This window comes from Anabrus simplex, chromosome 3, assembly GCF_040414725.1.
Source record: "Anabrus simplex isolate iqAnaSimp1 chromosome 3, ASM4041472v1, whole genome shotgun sequence".
Lineage (NCBI taxonomy): Eukaryota > Metazoa > Arthropoda > Insecta > Orthoptera > Tettigoniidae > Anabrus > Anabrus simplex.
The window spans coordinates 260,182,341-260,203,663 of record NC_090267.1 but is presented as its reverse complement, the minus strand read 5'-3'; the positions used below and the strand labels follow the sequence as shown (position 1 = coordinate 260,203,663).

Below are 21,323 nucleotides of genomic sequence, written 5' to 3'. Positions count from 1 at the left end.
CAAAAACAAAATAGCGATCGTTAATGCCTGCAGTTGAGAGAATTCTTAAGCTTTGGATTCTATTAAAACAATTTTTTGATGCTGAAGACAGGCCAGCTAAAATACACCTTGTTTTACACTTTATTTTTTGTATGTCCGGGTATGGTTCACATTTCACTTTTGAATGTGGTAACATGTAACTAGTGTCTTGTTCCACCGTTCGGTAGCAGCACACGCACAGGGGCTAATGAATGCACTCGTCATAGCCATTTCATAAAAACACTATCAGCGTAGGAGCGGACCACAAGGAAAGCAACCGTCAGGGACAGCACTATACGACTTGGTTTCGTATGGAAAGAAGGCGTGACCACTGCAGAAATTCATCGGGGCTTGGTGGCAGTCTGTGGAGAACATGCACTGTCATGGAAAACAGTTTACAACTGGGTGGAAGGTTGGAAAACAGGGCGCACATCGGTGGACGAGGGAACCAGTTCTGGAAGGAATGTGACATTGTCAACACTAGTCAACATTCCTGGGTCGAACAGGCCATCCAAGGAAACAAATGCATCATGGAAATGGAGGAAGCCACGGAAATTAGCCGAAACACCCTGCAGTGGATTGTGCGCGGCCACTTGCAGTTGGGAAAGGTTTCATCCACATGGGTGCCTAGACTCTTGTCTGCAGACGAAAAGCAGAGGCGTGTGGATGTATGCAGAGAACTTTTGCAACGCCTTGATCAAGATCCAGCCGACTTCATGGTTTCATGCCCGGCCCCTCACTAGCCGAGAGACTATCGCTGCCATTGATCTAATGGGATTCACGGTGCTTCCACACCCATCATACTCTCCCGACTTGGCACCAAGTCATTATTACCTGTTCGGGAACATGAAGAAACCTCTGCGTGGTCGCCGTTTTGCGGATTTTGCACAACCGAACACAGCTGTCAAGGCATGGGTACGAGCACTCTGAAAGAATGGTTTCAGGAAGGTCTGGAGAGACTGACACATCGATGGCAAAAGTGCATACAGTTACAAGGAGATTATGTTGAGAAGATGGGCGTAACAACTGATGTGTAATTTACTTCATTTGGGTAGAAAAAAAATAAAGTGTAAAGCAATATAGTATGCCCTTCATAATTTCAGATTTTTTTAGTAGTCCAATCAGTGAAATTTACTTCATGTTCCTGCACTCGAACTTGGCTCTGTTTGAAAAATTATAATAATAATTGCAGTAATTGAAATAAGATATATATTAATCGGCACTCAAAAATGTCTGAATGAAAGGAAGACTGCCAATTTTATTGGCATGCAAACCAAGATGAATTTGAACAAATTAAAGAATGGGAACCCTAACCCAGAAATAATTAATTTGATTTTTGAAATTTGAGGAAGATACAATGGTTTTCTATACCATAGCATTTGATTATATATAGAAATGGGCTATTTCTTTTAATAAATATCAAGTATTTGATTGAATGATGCTATCTCTAACACCAGATTGAGTAATGATTGAAAACACTATTATATACCTGACTAAAATGGTGTGAAGATTTCAGACGACAAATGTTTTCAGTAATATATGTACCTGAAGAGCTTTTTAGAAACTAAGCGTGACTCAGAAGAATGGACGTCTAAACACTTCGTGGAAGAAAGGTGGATTTACTTTCTTAAGGAAACCGAAAATCCTGAATGCAGATGCCAAGTGCTAAAATTATACGAGTATTTGTTTTCTATCCCCGCACACAACACCACTGCGGAAAGAGAATTTTCGTTGATGTCAGCCCAGTGGACTGATGTAAGAAATCGACTGCTGCCAGGGACTGTGGAGTCAGTCTTAAGGTGCCAGTTTAACTACAAGCTGACTTGCATGGAGTTTTATAAATACGTAAAAGGGAAAAAAGACTTGCTGAAAAAGGTGAAATCTTCCGAAAATTATGGTGTACCAACTAATTATTGCTGCAACAAGTTCATTGTAATTGCGTTCTGATTAAAAAGTAATTATATGAAATAAATCTTTAACATCATTTCTACAACCCCATCTCACAGTGTCCCAACGAGGTTCCAGTTAGGTATGGCAACTCTAGGTAGGACGCCATCCGGCCACACACAATTATATATTATATCATTTACATTTTGCTGGCTCATAATGTAAATGGTGAATGCTGGGACTTTACATTAATGAAGGTCACAGCCATTTCCTTCTTAGATATAGCCCTTCCCATTCGTAATTTTCCTGAAAATCAGTCTTGTGTTAGTGTAGCGATTTAGTGTAGAGGAAGAAAGAATATGTTTTTAATACTCTTTTTAGGACCAGTTTTTAGTTACAAACAAGTTCGTTGGATAAAGAAAAGAACTTGATGGGTATTAGGTTTTCCATTGCTAGTTTCCGATATTGTTTGTTAGTATGTTTTGTAACAAAGGAATGGTTAGGCTCCTTTCACACTACACGGTTTCGACCGTACGGCAAAAAAACCATACGGCGACATTCCATTAGTGGTGTAAAGAAGAGTATTAGACCTTTCACATTACACGGCACGGCAGCCGTGCTGTTGCCGTGCCGTGTAGCAGCCGTGTCTTGCCACTGGAATGGACGGCTGCCGTTGACTCAGTGGCGCACACAGCTAAATGCGTGCTTTCACACAGCACGGTTTTTTTATCATACGGCAGCTCTCGAGCAGCTGTAGAGGAGATAACGCGAGGGTATCTAGACACAACTTATACGCATTAGTATCGTTGCGTTTTATTGTTTTACTTTGTTGTTAAAATGTTCAGTGCATTGCTTTGTAGGATTTATCGTTGGTTTTGTGAAATGGCTGACGTAGATTCTGAAATTCTTATTACTCTGGTCCATACTGGGACATAACTCTAGACATTTATACAGTAATGGCGATTGGGTATTGGACGTGTGTGTTGGGGGAGGGGGGAGAAATTTACAAACAACAAAACGTACCCGGGTTTGTAGTTTATAGCGTGGGGGAGGAGAGGAGGTATATACACCAATTTTTTTAAAATAAAGCTCAAAGTGGTAGGCTAATTTCGACAGAGAGGTAAAGGTTGTCAGACTACCAACTTAAGCGCGGTAATAGTTTTTTTAGATATTGATTCAATACCACAAATAAAACTTTCATCAAAGGAACAATTTGATCTAATTTAAGACAAAGAAAAAAATTTGTTTGGTAATTTAAGTGTATTTTCAGTATATTATATATATAGCGTATATTATTACATAATACAGATTCACAAATATATACTTATGATACAATTTCACAGTTTAATGTTCAGCCACAAACTACTAATATTAGGAAATCATCCTATTATTAAAATGACTCTCTTGTATGACTAGCACCAAGACATGCACTGAGCTTTCCACGGCAAAAAAAACGTTGTAGTGTGAAAGCAACATCTCAACGGCAAAGAGCCGTACGTTTTTTTGCCGTACGGTCAAAACCGTGTAGTGTGAAAGGAGCCTTAGGGTATCTGAAACTTCTCTTTAAAACAATAATTGGCATCCTCGTATATTATGCAGTTTTGAATGTTTTTTTAAAGAGTCTCTATTCTGTCTTTTGTTTAGAGTGTGCTTCATAAATGAAACAAGTGGTTTTTTTACAGGTGGTGACGAATCGGGAGACCCAAGAGACCCTCCTGTGTACAGCGTACGTGTTCGAAGTGTCGACGTCGGAGCACGGGGCACAGCACCATATCTACAGGCTGGTGAAGGATTAACATCGCCTCTTGAACACTCTCCAACAGTGCCTACACCTCATTGCTGACAACTAGTATTATTTTTATTATTATATCCCCACTAATTTGTGTCAGGTTAAAACTAATTTACATCCCAGAGATCTGTTGAGTTTTAACCTCGGTGCAGATGAAGAGCAACAGTTAACATCAAGTTGGCATCCTTTGTGCTTTGAATGAATCCATTGGGATTCATACGTGGGGGATTAATATATAAAAAAGAAATGTCTGCGAGTAAAAAGAGAAAAAACAAGAAAATGGAAAAAAATAAAAATAACTGCGATTTTTTGATCTCTCTTTTAGTCAAACCATATTTTCAGGGTGAGAAAAATGTAGTATTTTGCAGTTTGGCAGCTGAGAGCCTTTACTTAAAAATTGAGCCAAATGATTTTTTTATATAAAAGGAAGTTTAAATGTTTCAAGATGTGCTTGTTATGGAAATGCAGCATCACTATATATATAAATATGAGATATATATATATTTATCATATGTCTTCTGTGAAGATGTAGGGCGTTTGCTCACACTATCTTGAAGAATGAAACTCTGACTACTATGAGTGTAAATATATCATCAATGATTGTTGGCATTGGTTTGTGCCAAGCGCAAAGCAACATCAGAAAGAATGAATATCATGTGTGAAGTGGAAGTTTTTAGGAAGTTAATAATATCAACGTATTACTAAAACTTGTTGGCCATATCTTGACTGCCATATCACAGTATAGATTGCTCGTTTGTACTTAAGAATGGTTTGTTTAATTGCTGCAGTCATGCACTTGGCGAAGTGCCTTCCTGTACTCTTCATATTGACTGAGTCACAACAATTGTGCTTTATATGCAAAAACTTTATTTTAGGGACATCCACCATTGGTCAAGAAGTCTCATCTCTCACAAGATTTCAAATACTTTTTTTTTAAACCATACACATGATTATACATACTATATAAAATGTTTTTGTGCAAATATTCTAAACATCAGATGAATATGTGTGTGGTGATGTCATATTTTAATCTCTTCTGAAGCAAGAGCTCTGATGTACAATACACTCAGTGTTCTCCCTCTTTCTGTGCATGACAAATAACAAACCCTCGTGCCATTCCATCTCCGGGCAAGGCCAGAGCTTTTACTGACACTGTTTTTACCTTCTGCAATTTTAATTGGAAAAATAAATGAATTAATATTTTTAATGACTATTTTTATGTGTTTTTGAATGTAGATACGTAGTTTTTTGTTCCGATAGACTCTTGACCAGATTCTGATCATAAGAATGCATACAATTTCCATATCAACTCAACTCAACTGAACCCAACTTGTGTGTAGAGATGTGTATACAGTTTACGTTTTGTGATAGACCTTATCTCATTTTTGTTCCACTAAATGTTATAGCAAAGACTCCGAGAGCCTCTTATTGTCCATCATTATTTAGTTGTAGAGCCGAGTGTTTTAAACACACGTTTTTTTGTACAAAGCCACCTCTTTGTATTTTTCTAAGTTGCCATATCTACAGATATCATTTTGTACTAAATTTGATTAATCTTTTTTAATAGAGCTTATAGTGCTAAGAGAAAGTATTTTACATTGATTGTTGAAACTCACTTGTTTTCAGTCATTTGTTTTTGTGCTTAGGTAATCATATGTGAAAAGTAATTGAATTTAGTGCAAATTGGCATTTAATTTGTATGAATATACGATGTTAGGTTGTGTTACGTCGTGATATCACTTTTCTTACATCATACTGCAGCTTTGTATTTGGTTTGGGTTTTTATTTCTTCCTATTAGCTTGTAGTTATTTGTCTTGTTTCCCACCTGTATGTGGCAGCAGAACTAGAAAAAGAAAGAAAAAAGAGCGATAAGGAAATAAAAACGGACACTTTTGTACAGTTATATTGGTTTTATTGAATGAAATGTTTATCCCCTTCCTCACAAATCCCGTGTGTCTCAATAATTTTTTCATTAGAATGGCCTGCATCTCATTATTCTGTTACATTAATTTGTGTACAAAGTGGCAAACCACTTATGACATTATTTTGCATTGTCGATCTTGCCACATTGCTTTACAGTAGAACCTCGATGCATTGACGACTGCTCCAGAGCCAGCTTGCTCCCTCGCTTTTATAGCCGCTTGACACGGCGCGTGTAGGGGAAACCAGCACTGGCGCAGCCCAGCCGGGACAAGAGGCTATAACCGTGAGGTCCCCCTGAAGGGGGTGACCCCACCCATGCTATTTATTAAATTATCATCCTACAGTAGACTGCCTACAGGCGTTATATACAAAGGTTACAAATAATGAAAACATAATAAGAGAAAAAACAAGAATAATGATAAATATACAACAAGGGACTACTGGTACTTGTCTGGAGGTTTCTTCCACCGTGGGCTGTGTCGTACGGGCGTGCGTATCATCCTGTGCAGCCATGTGACTGGGGTCTGGCGGTCCTCGTCCGTCGATGCTGGGAGTGGGCTCCGTAGATTCCGAGGGAGCAGAATCACTGGAGTCGGAAGCGTAGACAGGTCTACCATTGAGTGGCTGCTGCTGCTGGAGCTGCTACCACGCCGTATCCTCTTCCACCGCGACCGCCGCGCCCTCTCCCTCTGGCTGGTAAGGGGCGGCTGACCGTCCGTTGTGGTTGAGGTTGAAACTGGAACCTGGCCGGGAGTTCCGCGATCTCGTCCCCGGTTGCTTGGTCGAGCTGGATGGCCGAGTTCCAGCCCCGGGACAGGGCGATATATAAGAGATTCGCCCTGTTGAAGGCGTATTTTCTTTGAGCCTGGTCCAGGGAATACCAGGCTGAGAGCAGCCACAGAGTGGTTGCGGCGTCGTAATGGTCGCGTCCCGCTGGCAGAGTGAAGCATTCCCTCGAGCGTCGAAGCAATCTGGTAAACTCGATGGTCGGGCGGCGTCTCGAGGCCCTTGCTGTAAGTTTGCGGCCGGAGGCATTATTCCATTTTCTCGGTCCTAAAAATGTTCCATATAAACTATTGAAGTTCCCCGCATCTATCGTTCCTCGAACTATCATTTTATTGATCGTAAAAAATATATTTGTCCTTGGCCACAATTTTCCCTCATTGATCGTTAGTGAGAAAAACATACACAGGCGTTTTAAAAACTTAAATTTAAAGTAACAGCTCAATACTGTAGCGTAGAATATTAGCAACCTGTTACACGTGAATATTCAAGTGATTCCGAGTTGCTAAGCTTGAGCAAGGATCATGTAGGCTAGAGTGCAGTGCGCAGCTACACTATATAACCATGTCTACGAGCCTCCTGGAACCTAGTCTTTTGCTCGACATACCAACCGGCCCCTAGAAGTATTCTTATATATACTGCTGGAAAAAGAAAAAAAGCAACATCCTTGAGGACACGGTCATTTTATTAACAAATGATGCGACAACACACATCACAGTAAAGGGTGCCCAAACAGTTGCATCAATCCACAATGTACTCCCTCCCTCCCTCCCCACTCTCGTGGCAATGTAGGTATGTATTCGCTCGTGCAAACGCTCATAAAGGTGCCGAATGGCATTCTGCGATAGATTGCCCCAAGCATCTTGCACTTTTGGTGCAATTCAGCAATGGTTCTTGCAGGCTCTGGAGAATGCATAAGTTTCCGCCTCATCATGTCCCTTACGTGTTCAACTGGCGAGAGATCCGGTGATCTAGCTAGCCAGGGCATTTGTTCTACACCACGTAGAGCGTGTTACATCACAGCAGCTGTATGTGGATGTGCATTGTCCTGCTGGAAAAGCACATCACCTTCCTGTAGAAAAAATGGCAGTAGCATGAGGACAACAGCCTGTGCAATGAAACGGGCACTGGTTACGTAATCCTACACCAACTGTGACTGCAAGTTGTAACTATGACCCTCCACACCATGAAGCCTGGGATGGGACCTGGGTGTCGTGGGCGAATGCATTCAGGAATAGGCCAGTCACCAGTAGTGTTGGCTACTGAGTGTATGATTCAAAGCAGTGGATCGAGTCATTCCAGTGTCCAAGTGAATCGATTCACAGGAACAGCGAGCTCACAGCACACAATTCAGTTGACTCACAGCAGACAATGCTGAGTGGCTCACTCACGGATCAGTGAGACACAACACACACACAGTTCATTACCGGCATGCTGGACATTAATAATACCAGCATAATAATACTAACTCATACCTGCCAACCCTTCCGATTTATCCGGAAACTTTCTGGTTTTTAACTCGTCTTCCGATTTTCCGATTCATTTTTACTTCTTCCGATTTGTGACTAATATAACCTCTAGTACGGCCAATACTCTTCCCCTAGAATAAAGGATAAATTCTTATGTGCCTGTGTAATTTACGAAACCTAATTTTCAAGCATATTTGATGCTTTATTTTGCCTTCGTGTATCGTGTTTCCCGCTCACCACAGCAGCGTGTGCGCTTTAAGCTGGGGATTCGGGGCGGCAATCGTCCTGCAAGCAAGATGCTAGTGCGCGCTGATGACTCAGTTAATCGGGACGAAACAATGAGTTTGTTATTGTGTTGTTCGCGCGCTGTTAACATCGTTTCTGTGCGTAGTTTTGTCGGAGTTGTTCCTTGCATTTCTATGACAGTTTCTGGTATTTTCTTCTCGTTATGGCCAAAAAATATGACAAACGTTATCTCCAAGTGTTAAGAGATGCCTATAAATTTCTGTACATTTTACCGGCTATTAAAGGAAACTACCGTATTTTCTCGCGTACCGTAATCGACGCCCTTGCATAATTTACACATCCCAATATTTTTGGGTCCAAAGTGGAATTTGACGCACCCATAACTTCGAAGATCCACACTCAGCTCCGGATGCGTTTCGAAATAAAGATGCCGCCAACTACTCAGGTAGCAGGCTTCCTATTGCGAAAGCGGGCATTCCAAATACAGGGCAACGTGCTGTATTAGCCGGCAGGAAATCCCACTGCACTAGTTTTACGAGTGTTTCGCGTACGGGACATTATGTGATCTCAAAATTGTTTGTCAGTCCACAGTACTCTTAGAAACTGGTACAGTACCGTACTGCATCATACGAACTTGCGGTGATCAGTTACGCCGAAACATACGGGAATAGAGCAGCGGGCAGCAAGTTATCAGTGTCCAAATGAAACATGCGCTACCGCGGTAACAGAAGTGCACTTCAAGCGGCCAACAAGTCTCACAAACCATTTCGCGGACCAAAAAGCGGCATGTTTCCGCAAGTAGAGGATTATCTGCTTAACTATATGATTTTGTTACCCAATGTTGGATAAGCCGTTTCTCACAAAATGCTGCATTTTAAAGAATGAGAAATAGCCGCGGCACGTGGAATCATTGTCTCGTATTTAAAGGTTAGCCGAGGCTGAATTAATTTTATGAATGTGACGAATGATTTCAACCATTTTCAGCGCTTTGTGATTGAAAAGCGTAAAGTGAAGGAATATTTTATCTCCCTTATAGGAATCGCAGGTCAGACGCCAATCAGTTTCCATATACCACAAAGTCGAACAGTCGATAAGAAAGGAACATACAGTGTTATCGCACGCGCTACCGCAAGCAAAAAAAAAAAAAAAACGACGATGTACTGCAATGCATGCTGTAATAGCTGATGGCAGAAACCTTGCACCTTACTTTTTTCTAAAACGAAAAACAATGCCTAAAGCAAAATTTCCGCGAGTGATCCACGTTCGTATTCAAGAAAAAGGGTGGATGGACACGTCACTCGTACAAGATTGGATACGAACGGTTTGGAGTAATGTAGCAGGGTCCCTCCTTCGATGCCCGGCCCTTCTCGTGTTGGACAGGTTTTTTTTCGGTATGTCATTCAGGTCGTATTGTCAGCTCGTAATGGGAAGAATATTTTCCAGTGTCGGTACCGTACTTCAAACCCACGTGTCTAGCTTATCTGATGTACCCTATTTGACTTTTCAGAAAAAATCTCACGCCGGAATTTTACGCCAAATGACGATAATTGCAAATGGGTTGAACCAATTGTGTTTGGATTATATTTGATGTATCTTTTAAATGTAAATGAATTGTAAATAATTTGTAAATATCTGAATTCCTTGAATCGCATCCGAAGTTTCCGCCTGTATTTTTCGTCAAAAACGTGCGTTAATTACGCGAGAAAATACGGTATTATGCATTTTGTTGCGTGTGACGGTGTGACAAATATTATTCGTATGTAAATGTCATAAATGAGAGTGATTAGGTACATTTTCTTGTAACTATTTTTATGTTTTCTTAGTTTAAGATTTTAAATTTAATGGTCAATTTTCATTGTAACTGTAGATAAGTATGCCTTTTATCTGACCTTTTTTCACGTAGACCGTGGTGGAATATATGTGATGAAATCCAAGAATTAAAATATCTTCCTATTTTTGGTTTCTAAAAGTTGGCAGGTATGCTAACTCATTCGGAGCAAATATTTCAGGATCCCTATGGGAATCAACATCTATATCACACTGGACATTGCGGGGAGCCGAACTTCCGCTGCAGGCGAGACGTACAGAGCCATGGCACACTGAAAGAATTGTGTGCAATCACGGCTCAGTGAGACAACACACACACGGTTCATATCGGCAATACCAATATAAATGGTCCGTTATTGGACATTATAAATTTTCTAGCTAACACATTCCTCGTTGCCAGCGTTTCACCCACCGTGTGCTAGGTTGGGCTCATCAGTTGGTACCTAGCACACCTACCAAGATGCATGCCTAGTGCATACCGTGGAGGCCTCTGCGTGGGCTACTTGGAGCCACCGGCAGTGCCAATGCACTATGAGAGACTTGTCTCGCTACCAAAAATTGATGCTTGCTTGGCATACTGCATTGGATGGTGGGTTCGAATCCTACTGTCAGCAGCCGTTAAGATGGTTTTCCATGGTTTCCTGTTTTCACACCAGGCAAATGCTGGTGTTGTACCTTAATTAAGACCACAGCAGCTTCCTTTCCGCTCCAAGCCCATCGTTGCCATAAGGCCTTCTGTGTCGGTGCGAGGTAAAGCAACTTATTTGATATGTAGGCTACTTATTGTAAACACAGGTATTTTTACATCTAATTCTGTATATATGATAAAGTTGTGACCTTCAGAGAACTGAGGGGAAAACCGTAAGTTAGTGTATAAAATTTGAGTTATGTCAGTTCTTCTTCTTCTTAACTATGTAAGTTTTGTACTGTAATATAATGAGCATGTATAGTATTGCACAACTGCCTATTTTTTCCTGCATTTCATTTATAACCGATTTGTTTTGTATTGTGTACTTACCGTGAATACAATGAAATTTCCATGTTCTTTGAAATCATTCATGAAAAGACTAGGCAAACAATTGATAGGGAATCTCCCACCTGGGCAACAGCTCTAAATCCAGATCACTGATGATTGTGCGTACAGAAATTTTTTCATCTAATTCTATAAACTTATTTAATGGAGTTGTCACTGTGGGGAAAGGCTTTGTAACAAAAATTTGATGCGAAGTGGTGGCTGCCGGGAGAAACCTGAATCTGAAAGCTAGATGACACGTAGGAGAGCAGTCCATAGAATGAAGACCAGATGGCAGCAGCAAGCTTTGAATATTGTTGCTGCTGTCTTATCAGTAGACACTACACAGATGTAACAGGAACAGTGACTCTAATGTACTGTGAATCGGATCACTGAATTGATTCAGTAACGTGAACGGAATCAAATGAATCGAATATCTCATCACTACTCACCAGGTCTAAGCCATACACGTGTATGTCCAGCACTTGCATACAGACAGACCTCCTCTCATCACTGAAGACAACTGTGTGCCCTCCCTCTCTTCAGTCAGCTTTTTCATGTCACCAGAGTAGCCATGCTTGTTGGTGTTGTGTCAGTGGTAGCCTAGCCAGAGGCACACGTGACCACTAGACTTAGGATTTTTTTAAGGCGCTAAAATTGGTATTTTAGGTGCCTAAAATAGGCTCTCAAATATGCAAAAATAGGTTCTAAAAATATGTTTTAGGCAGCTTCAATTTTACGTACTTTAATAAGCACTTATCAATTAAAATACCATTTTTATTTTTCTAAATTGATAATAACTCTAAATGCATACAAGTAATAAGGCAATAACATGTTAATACAATATTTCACATGCTGTACACAATGGTTCACCACATTTTTGAGTTTTTATCTCTAAATAATTAAAACATTGAATTACAAGCATATTACTGCCCATAATTTGATGCACAGTAAATCACTAGCACTTTTTCTAGATTTTCTGTTGTGATACTACACCACTTATCTGACAACACTAGCTTGTAGGCTGAGAAAGTACGCTCAACATCAACAGAGGTTACAGGGCTGTATTTGAATTTTGGTACAAGACGTGGGGTGATGTCACATTCAATGTTAGTTTTGCCAATCAAAACATCAGCCTCAGCACGAAGCGTTGACAGTCCTGGGTTCTTCTGTAGTACTTTATTAAGTTTATCCCGAATTCTATCCCCAGCGGGGCCCGGAGCTAAGCTGATTTTTTTCTTTCACCTCTTCTAACAAATCCAATTGTTCGTAAACAGATTTCCCGGAAGACTCAAGTGCAGAAATAACAGGGACCAAAAATGTATAATGGGACCTGATGTAGGCAATTTCTTGAGAAATGGTTACATCCTTTAGAACATTTTTGGCCGAAGTGATGCACATGGCATCTTCATTTAGGGTGAGAACAAAACTTCTGATTGCATCAAAATGTTCGCTGTAGTAAACAATGGCCTAAAGCCAAGTCCCCCAGCATGTAAGGATGGGTTCTGGTGGCAGTGGAAGATCAGGTAATTCTTTGTGGAACAACTGGATTCATGTGGGAACCTTTACAAAAATTTTCTTAGTGGAGGAGATCATCTTGTTGACCCAAGGAAATTCGACATGTATCTGCTCAGCCACGCAATTCATAGCATGAGCAAGACAAGTGACGTGAATCAAAGCAGGGTAAAATACTTTCAGCAACTTAACAGTAGCAATCATGTAGGCGGCTGCATCAGTAAATATAAGAAACACCTTATTTTCGTCCATGTTATTGGGGAAAAGTCCCTTGAGACCTTTATTTACAAACTGAACAACTGTCTCCTGATTGGTTTTAGTTAACTGTCTGCTGCAGATCAAATATGGTGAACACGGCATGTTGGGACCTAATTTTCCGACTATCAAGTGGACAATATAACGACGTAGAGTGTCAGTAGTCTCATTGACAGAAATCCAGATGTACGAGTCTCCTATATCTTCCCTTATCCGCTTGACTGTGTCTTCGTAAAGAGTGTCCAGGTAGTTTTTCTTAAAGTTGATTTGGATGGAATGTTCCGATGACAATATTTTTGTAAAAAATTGTTGAAGGAAGGATTTTCAAGTGAGTTGAAGGGAATATTTGCCGACACAAGAACTCTGAATAAGTCCGCATGGAATTTGTCTTTGCTTCCCTTATTTAGTGATTCTGTTGTTAATAATCTTTGTTTAAGATTTGATTTTCTTTCCAGATTTTCCTAATGTTTAATCCCCTGGACATGTTGACTAAGATGCGATTGCCTTTCACTGAACACCTAGAAACAATGACCATGCAATGTAAACCATGCAAGTATATAGGCCAGATGAAAATACACACAGAAGACTATTCAAATTCATAGGGCCTTGTAGCACTTCAATCAATCAATCAATCAATCAATCAATCAATCAATCAATCAATCAATCAATCAATCAATCAATCAATCAATACTGATCTGCATTTAGGGCAGTCGCCGAGGTGGCAGATTCCCTATCTGTTGTTTTCCTAGCCCTTTCTTAAATGATTGCAAAAAATTGGAAATTTATTGAACATCTCCCTTGGTAAGTTATTCCAATCCCTAACTCCCCTTCCTATAAACTTCCCGATCCCTTCTGTAGACATGCACCCTGGACCTTTAAGTGACGCAGTAGAGGTAATAATTCCATGTGACTATTCCTATCCTGGTCCAGCCTTTGTAATACAGACCCTCCAACGAGGGTGGGCGGCATCTACCGTGTACAGGAAACTGCGTGCTTTTGTAGTGGACGATAGTATTGTGTGTGAGTTTCAGGAATATTTCGGACAGTACAAATACACAGTCCCCAAGCCAGGGGAAATGACCATTTAAGGTTTAAATCTCCGATCCGGCTGGGAATCAAACCCGGGGCCTTCTGAACCGAAGGCGACTATGCTGACCATTCAACCAAGGAGTCGAACACAGTAGAGGTGAATTTAATTCATTTCTTTTCCTGTTTTGTTAGGTTCGGTTAGATTATGTTGACCAACATTTGTGTTACTACCGGTACTGATGCCCGCGGATGGCTGAATTCCATGTTTTTTCCTCCCAACATTTACTGAATGCTTATAAAAAAAGTCATTGCTGTATATATTTCCAGTGTGTATAATCTGTCATACACTTCCTACAATTGATAAAAGTACATATCTAATTTTCTTACAATTTCCACCTCGTATTCTTAGGTACCCTACGGCAGCATGATATTTTTATTTTTCAATACGTTTGTACTATTATTCCTCTTTTAAAACCTGCTTGAAAATTTGCCTTTCTCCGAAATGAATAGACCTCACAGTACCACACAAACTTGGCCAGTTTTCAAGGATTCTATAAACAAAAAATCGAGGGAACGGGATGCGCTACAATCCCCAATTCATATTTACTGTTATACTTTGTTTAGTGTATGTACGCTGAATTGATGTATAAAATGTCTAAAACGTAATACAACAGAGAGATAGAACGTCTACGTATTAAGTACGACTCTCACACCAAAGTACGTACTTCAGAGTGAAATATAAAACAAATTTCACTTACCTCTTTGCTGCAAACGTCGCAGAATATAATTTTTCCATCTGACGTGAAACGGGGAAACTCCTGCAACCACTGTTTAATTAAAGATGTCTTGGAAGCTGCCACTTTCGGCACAATGCACACACTGAGCAAATGGACGCACTGAAAGTTTCTCACAGAATGGAATGAAGAGTTTTGTTTCCAGCAGGTCAATGGACACTGTCCCCCATCTCATGGCACACAGACTAAGGGACAAAGGGAGTATTCACAGTGGGAGGTTCTTAAGGACTTCCCAGGAGTGGTAATTGGTTTACAGCTTCACATTTTGTCTGAAAAGAATTTCGAGAAAATACTGTTCAAGATACTGACAACGAGTTGGCAAATATTTAAGTTTCTCCGACTAATTTAAAAGCATTTTAAATCAATTTAGGGATATAGTATAGCAATTATAGGAATATAGGCAAAAATAGGTCAAACGCCAATTTAGGCATTTTTAGGCACTATAGGAGCACCATTTCTAACCTTATAAATACATGAAACATGTAAATACAACTTTATTTTATTTCTTAAGGAACAAAATAGGTTTTAGCCTAAAATCCGAGGTCTAGTGATAACAATTCTGCTGCAAGCAGATTGTTCGCAATGGTCCTTGGTGATATAGAAGGTGCAACATGTGACCAGATTTCATTTCTGGATGATGTTTGGTCGGCCACCGCTGCTCGCATAATGCTTCGATCTTGACTTGCGTCTGTATTACGCGGACACCCGGAGCCTGGTCTATGGGTGTGGGAATGTTCCACAGACCCCTGCTGAAAACAGCGACACATTATCAATACATTGTGTCCAACATGTGCAGCAGTCCGTTGATACGTCCATCTTGCTTCCCACAGGCCCACGATGCGATCCCGTCCAAACGGCTGCAGTTGTTCAACAGGAGCACGTACTCACTGACGGGGCATGGTTGTACCCTAGAATAAATGTTGCAAACACTGTTCACCTCTAACCTCAGTACAGTTACTGCCTGCAGAGTTAAAACAGAGTGCGCACGTTCAAGCCTCCTGAGCGCCATCTGATTGCTGATGTCCTTGACGAATGGATCGCTAACACAACCACCCATGAGTATGTACATATTATACCCTGGTGTCACTGAACACAGTCCTTGGGGATGTTGCATATTTTTTTCCCGGCAGTGTAGTGGAATTAAACGAAGACACTGTAAAACTCAGATTTGCCACCATTTTCTGTGTTGCTATTGGCTGGCTTAGGTTAGCTGTCATGAAGACTAGTTTTCTACTGCTCCAATAGATTTTGCAATAGATATGCACACAGGGATGCCACCTTCATTGAAAATAAGAAAATTGCGCAGTTTAAAATTGTCATGGTATGCGCCGGGTGCGAATTGTCCCTCCTAGACTTGTATGAGATAACTAGTGGCAAAGGGAAATTCACAGACTTTTCAAGTCACGAGGTGATTAATCGTGCCATACCTTGTGGAGTGTGTGAGATGCCAGAGGCCTGTTGACTGCTTCATTGCCCCCAGCCCAATGGTCTTGTCACAAGCCGGACCTAACCAATCTAGCCTGGTCTTGTAAAGATAGTGGTCTTGTTACTAGTTCCTAAGTTGGCAGCCTTGCGTAGCCCACTATGCTGTATTTCTAACCTCTGTGAAATTATCTGAACCATGCCATGTTGATCTCTAATCTATTGTCCACAGAGGGTCTGCACAATCTTTGCCATATGAGTGCACAGTGAAGAACAAAAGCAAGTGTGAAAACTTTCTCTTTCAATTGTAAATAATGAAAAATTACACATTTCTTGAAATTGTTTGAATTTCGCTGAAAATGCAGGTTATCACTGTAATATCCACTTACAGCATTAATTTGCAGTAAGAGAACTGACCCTGAAGCATTTCAGTTATTATGAGATGTAACCAAGAAAAGTGAAAAGAAATTGAATAAAATTAATGTATTTTATTTTTATCACGTATATCGTGGTTGCAAGTTTTTGAAGGCTCTATGTGTAGCATGAGATTTTCGCGAAGAAAAATGTCCAAGTACAATACCTGTATTTTATTATTTTGCTTTCCCCCTATCTTTTTGTTGCCCACATTAATGTTTTTCCTGTATCCATCATCGCTGTCCCCCATCCCCTTGAAAAAACGATACATCAAACTTTTACTGTACCTGAAATTATTCATAAAAAAGCATCCTTAATATATCTGTGTGCAACCTCCATGGCTCAGACAGCAGTGCGCCGGCCTCTCACCGCTGACTTCCATGGTTCAAATCCCGGTCACTCCATGCAAGATTTGTGCTGGACAAAGCGGAAGCGGGACAGGTTTTTCTTCAGATACTCCAGTTTTCCTTGTCATCTTTCATTCCAGCAACACTCTCCAATATCATTTCATTTCATCTGTCATTCATTAATCTTTGCCCCAGTGGAGTGCGACAGCCTTCGGCAGCCGGCACAATTCCTATCCTCGCCACTAGATGGGGGCTTCATTCATTCCATTTCTGACCTGGTCGAATGACTGGAAACAGGCTGTAGATTTTCAATAGATTTGTGAATCGTTTATGTTGAAAGCAGTTGTATGACTAGTAATGACAAAAAATGAGAGTGCATGTCTTAAGAAATCCAAGAGATATGTATTACGAGCTTCTCAAGAAAACTAGGCATGCTTCTTACTACATGCAGCACACTAGAAGTGATGACGCATTCAGTGAGACTTATCAGGAGGCAATTTGGTGTCCCATTTATGCGAATAGCGTAGACATACTGTACATTATGTGCAGAAAGGAGGAAGTTGATCGGAGGTCTGATTTACCCCTTTCAACCCAGAAAGCAGTTAGAAGAATCAGTCATTTTATTTGAGCCACAGTCTTCAATTTTTGGTGAATGGGAAAGATCCTGTGTACACTTTTCTTCATAATTTATTGATTTTTTTTTCTTGGGCACATTTATGTCTACCAAGACATCATAGACAGGGGGTCCAGAATATGAAGTGCAATGTAATATTTGTTCCCGGTGTATTAGTTTCGAAAGCAAGAATAAATTGGGCATGACTTGCCCTTTGAAGCGCCATGAGATATTTCAATACAGTGTTCCCATCCATACTTTTTTTTCCCCGGGGCAGATAAGTGTCTTTTAATGGAAAGTTCCATTGTCCCAAAAGAAAGTTTCAGGATACACAACTGTCCTCTTTTTTGCCCATAATTTTTGCCCATAATTTTGAATGACATTATGCTCAGCTTTGCCTAGTCATGTAATACAACATGTGATATAATGGTTTTTGGTAAGAAATGTCACTCCATTGTAGTTCACAAAGAGACAGATTGATAAATCAATCAATCAATCAATCAATCAATCAATCAATCAATCAATCAATCAATCAATCAATCAATCAATCAATCAATCCTGATCTGCATTTAGGGCAGTCACCCAGGTAGCAGATTCCCTATCTGTTGTTTTCCTAGCCTTTTCTTAAACAATTTCAATGAGATTGGAAATTTATTAAACATCTCCCTTGGTAAGTTAATCCAATCCCTAACTCCCCTTCCTATAAAAGAATATTTGCCCCAATTTGTCCTCTTGAATTCCAACTTTACCTTCATATTATGATCTTTCCTACTCTTAAAGACACCACTCAAATTTATTCGTCTACTAATGTCATTCCACGCCATCTCTCCACTGACAGCTTGGAACATACCATTTATGATACTTATAACCTGCAACATACCACTTAGTCCAGCAGCTCGTCTTCTTTCTTCCAGTTCTTCCCAGCCCAAACATTGCAACATTTTGGACTCGGTAAATGCAAACTCACGCTTGTGCAATTTTGTCTCGCCCTTCACAGCTGGTTTTGAATTGACGCTTAGTGAATAAGTGATTTCAGTCCCTAACTGCCAAATTTCATCTCAACCCAAAAATATTTTTAAAATGTTATGTGCATTTTTGAGACAATTGTGTTTGTTGAAATCTAACCTATGTTTTGTACTACACTCGCGGCAAGCAACATTCAATGGAAGAGTGTCTGAAATAGTTGAATCTCCAATGCCAATTTCATCTCGAACTTCCGCGTGGTTTTGTTGCCGTTTATATGTTTTTTTAAGTGATTATGTTTTTGAGCCCTAACTCATGTTTATACAATTTTGACTCACCCTTCATGACCATTTTGTAAACTGACATTGTAATTCACTATTTCATGTCTCTCATTTAATCACACTGATTTAACATCTTGTATATTGTAAATGTCTGCATGCTTACACCTATGCCTATTTCCCACATTTTGGCTGAAGATGACGCCAAACAGCGTCGAAACTAGTTCCAAGTGTAAATATATGTTATAACATAAACTTATAACATTTATTTGTATTGAAAAGGTGGACCCTTTTAAGTTTCCTATCTTACATGGAAATTCCCTTTGTATGTGGCCAAAGATTTACCGTGTCCTGTAATTCTTGGATCAGATTTTTTGGCTTACTCAGGCTTGGTTTTGGATATGCAGGAAGGGTCCTCCCAAAACTTTGACTCTAGAAGAATTAGCAGCTATACAGGGGGTGGACGACGGGAAATTTACACACAGATTTATGCAGACCAAACCACCTCTCGCTTACGAAGGAAGCAACACTTCCAGTATCTAAGAGTGCCGTCACCGGCTCATTATTAATCTCGGCCTTGACAAATGGGGCCACACCCTTATTCTCGGTCGTTATCTGCAAACACTCGGCAGGACAGGATGACAAACGTTCACCTGGAGTCGTACTATGCTTTTGACTAGGCGACGGCGAAATATGAGTCCTGGCCTTTTCCCGGCCTAGTCAGTTACCTTTCGGCCTTTGCGTGCAATCCCTCGCCACATGACCCGGGGTCCCACAGCGAAAACATAGAACCTTCAAAACCCTAGGCGGCACCTCGGTACTCGAACCACGGCTAGGCCCTTGTGCCTGACGAGATCGAGAAGGGCACTTAGTATGAAGATGATCAGAAGCGCTGCAGCCAAAACATCTTTTTAATGGGGCGGGTTTATGAGTAACCACACGCTCAGTAACACCCCGGTCAGAAGAAGGAGGATCAGGAACGCGAAGTGAATCGGCATGACGAATGCCCTCCGCAGAGACAACCATAGCTTCCAACTCGACAAAGTTACGAGGCTGAGACACAAAACACAAGCAACAATGATACGATGGAGCAATCCCTTCCACGATAGTAGAAACCACCTGCTCCTCCATATAATCAAGTGCAAAAACCCTGGCATAAAATTTAATGTCAGAAATAAATTCCGATAAGGTCTCATTTAAACATTGCACTCTAAAATAGAATTGTAGCACAAAAGAATTAAGAACCCTAGTGGGGATAAAGTGAGTTAGTATATGTGCATGAAACTGATGCAACGACAATTGTTCCGATATTGCATTAACAATCTTATCAGAAAGAACTCCAACCGTATGCGGGTAAACCACCTGTAAAATCTGTACATGCGTCAAACCGAATGCTTGAGCGTGATCCAAGAATTCGACAAGAAAACGAATAAATGCAGTCACATCACTCGCTGAATTCACCAAATAACGAGGGCTGTCTTTCAGCATGTTATTCAATGGATGAGGAATACTCGAAAAGGGTGAAACTTGCGAAGACAAGGGTGGCTGTTGACTCGTAGTCTGATGTTTTGAAGAGCGCTCTAAAGATGAGAAATGCGGCTCGAGGGAAGTTCGCTGCCCGTCAGACGCAAGGTCAAGAGTAGGTTGATTTAACTCGCCTACTACCGGCGCGGTAGAAGGTAACACTGGCTTAGTTTTGATAGACGGGTCAGCTAGCCAAGTTCCAACTTTCTCTAAAAGTTTAGAAGATTTGACCCTTAAATCCTGAACCTGATTCAACACCTCCTCCTTTAATTCTAATGACAGCAGATCTCCCACACGATGAACGTAATGCATCAAACGTCCCTGTACTCTCTTAAGTTGATGGGGCGAAGCTACGTTGCTCTCCAGGAAATCCATCACTGAGGCGATATCAGAGAGATTAGCCTCAATAAGGGATACCAAACTCGCGACCTCGCTTTCAGTGTAACAGGGCACTGAAACATTCCTATGTAAATTGTTCCTCAACCAGAGTTCATCGGCCTTAACTGTCCCTTTTGATTGTAAATTACGTATTGCTAGCTCATACAGCAATTCCTCCTTCCGCAAGGCTCCTGGATAAACAATGTATAAACAAGGTATAATGTCAAGACAAAGTTTTAAACAGCTTGACTAGAACATTTATTTTACACATAATTAAGAACATATTCGGAAGCGCTTGAGTACTAACATGGTTAAAAGGAGGGTTTTGACCCGTTTCATTCATTCATCTATAAGTAGGGGAGCAGCCTTATTTAAAACAGAAAGGTAATCCTCTCCTCCTACAAGAGGTCTAACATGAACATAAACTATTCGCCTTAGTACCAGATAAATTTCGACTATGTATATACAGTTCACCAGCTACCTTGTGTAAAGAAACATAATCTAAAAGTGAACATCAGGTTATTTTTGATTTCAAACCAAAACATCGATAACGTAGGCTCAAGTGGCCACCAATAGCTTATGATACAAGAAACATAGAATTTAAGGGCTAGAACACTTAGGTTCAAGTTCATTACTCAATAATATCTCTACACCAAGCCTTCTGTTATCAGTTCACAAACTAAAGTTGCCAGATACATGGCTTTACATATCCGTTTCTTAGTTCCTAGTTCCTCCCGTCATCCTACCAACATTTAGAAAACCAGAAGATCTTACCTCCCATGCCCCCCTCACGGTCCTTGGTTCGATGGAAGAGAAGTACTCTGCTCCAAGTGCAG

At 40.5% G+C, this 21,323-nt stretch overlaps 1 protein-coding gene across 7 annotated transcripts in view; it reads left to right on the top strand.

Annotated features, from left to right (window-relative positions):
- The window catches only part of sd (TEA domain transcription factor 1 homolog scalloped), a 645,214-nt gene extending 639,618 nt beyond the window's left edge, over positions 1–5,596 (top strand). For all 7 annotated transcript variants that reach the window (XM_067144328.2, XM_067144329.2, XM_067144327.2 and 4 more), the window contains one exon: positions 3,588–5,596. In XM_067144328.2, the coding sequence (XP_067000429.1) occupies positions 3,588–3,701 (114 nt within the window). In that variant the 3' untranslated portion in view covers positions 3,702–5,596. The remainder of the gene's footprint in view (positions 1–3,587) is intronic.
- Positions 5,597–21,323: the final 15,727 nt, after the last annotated feature.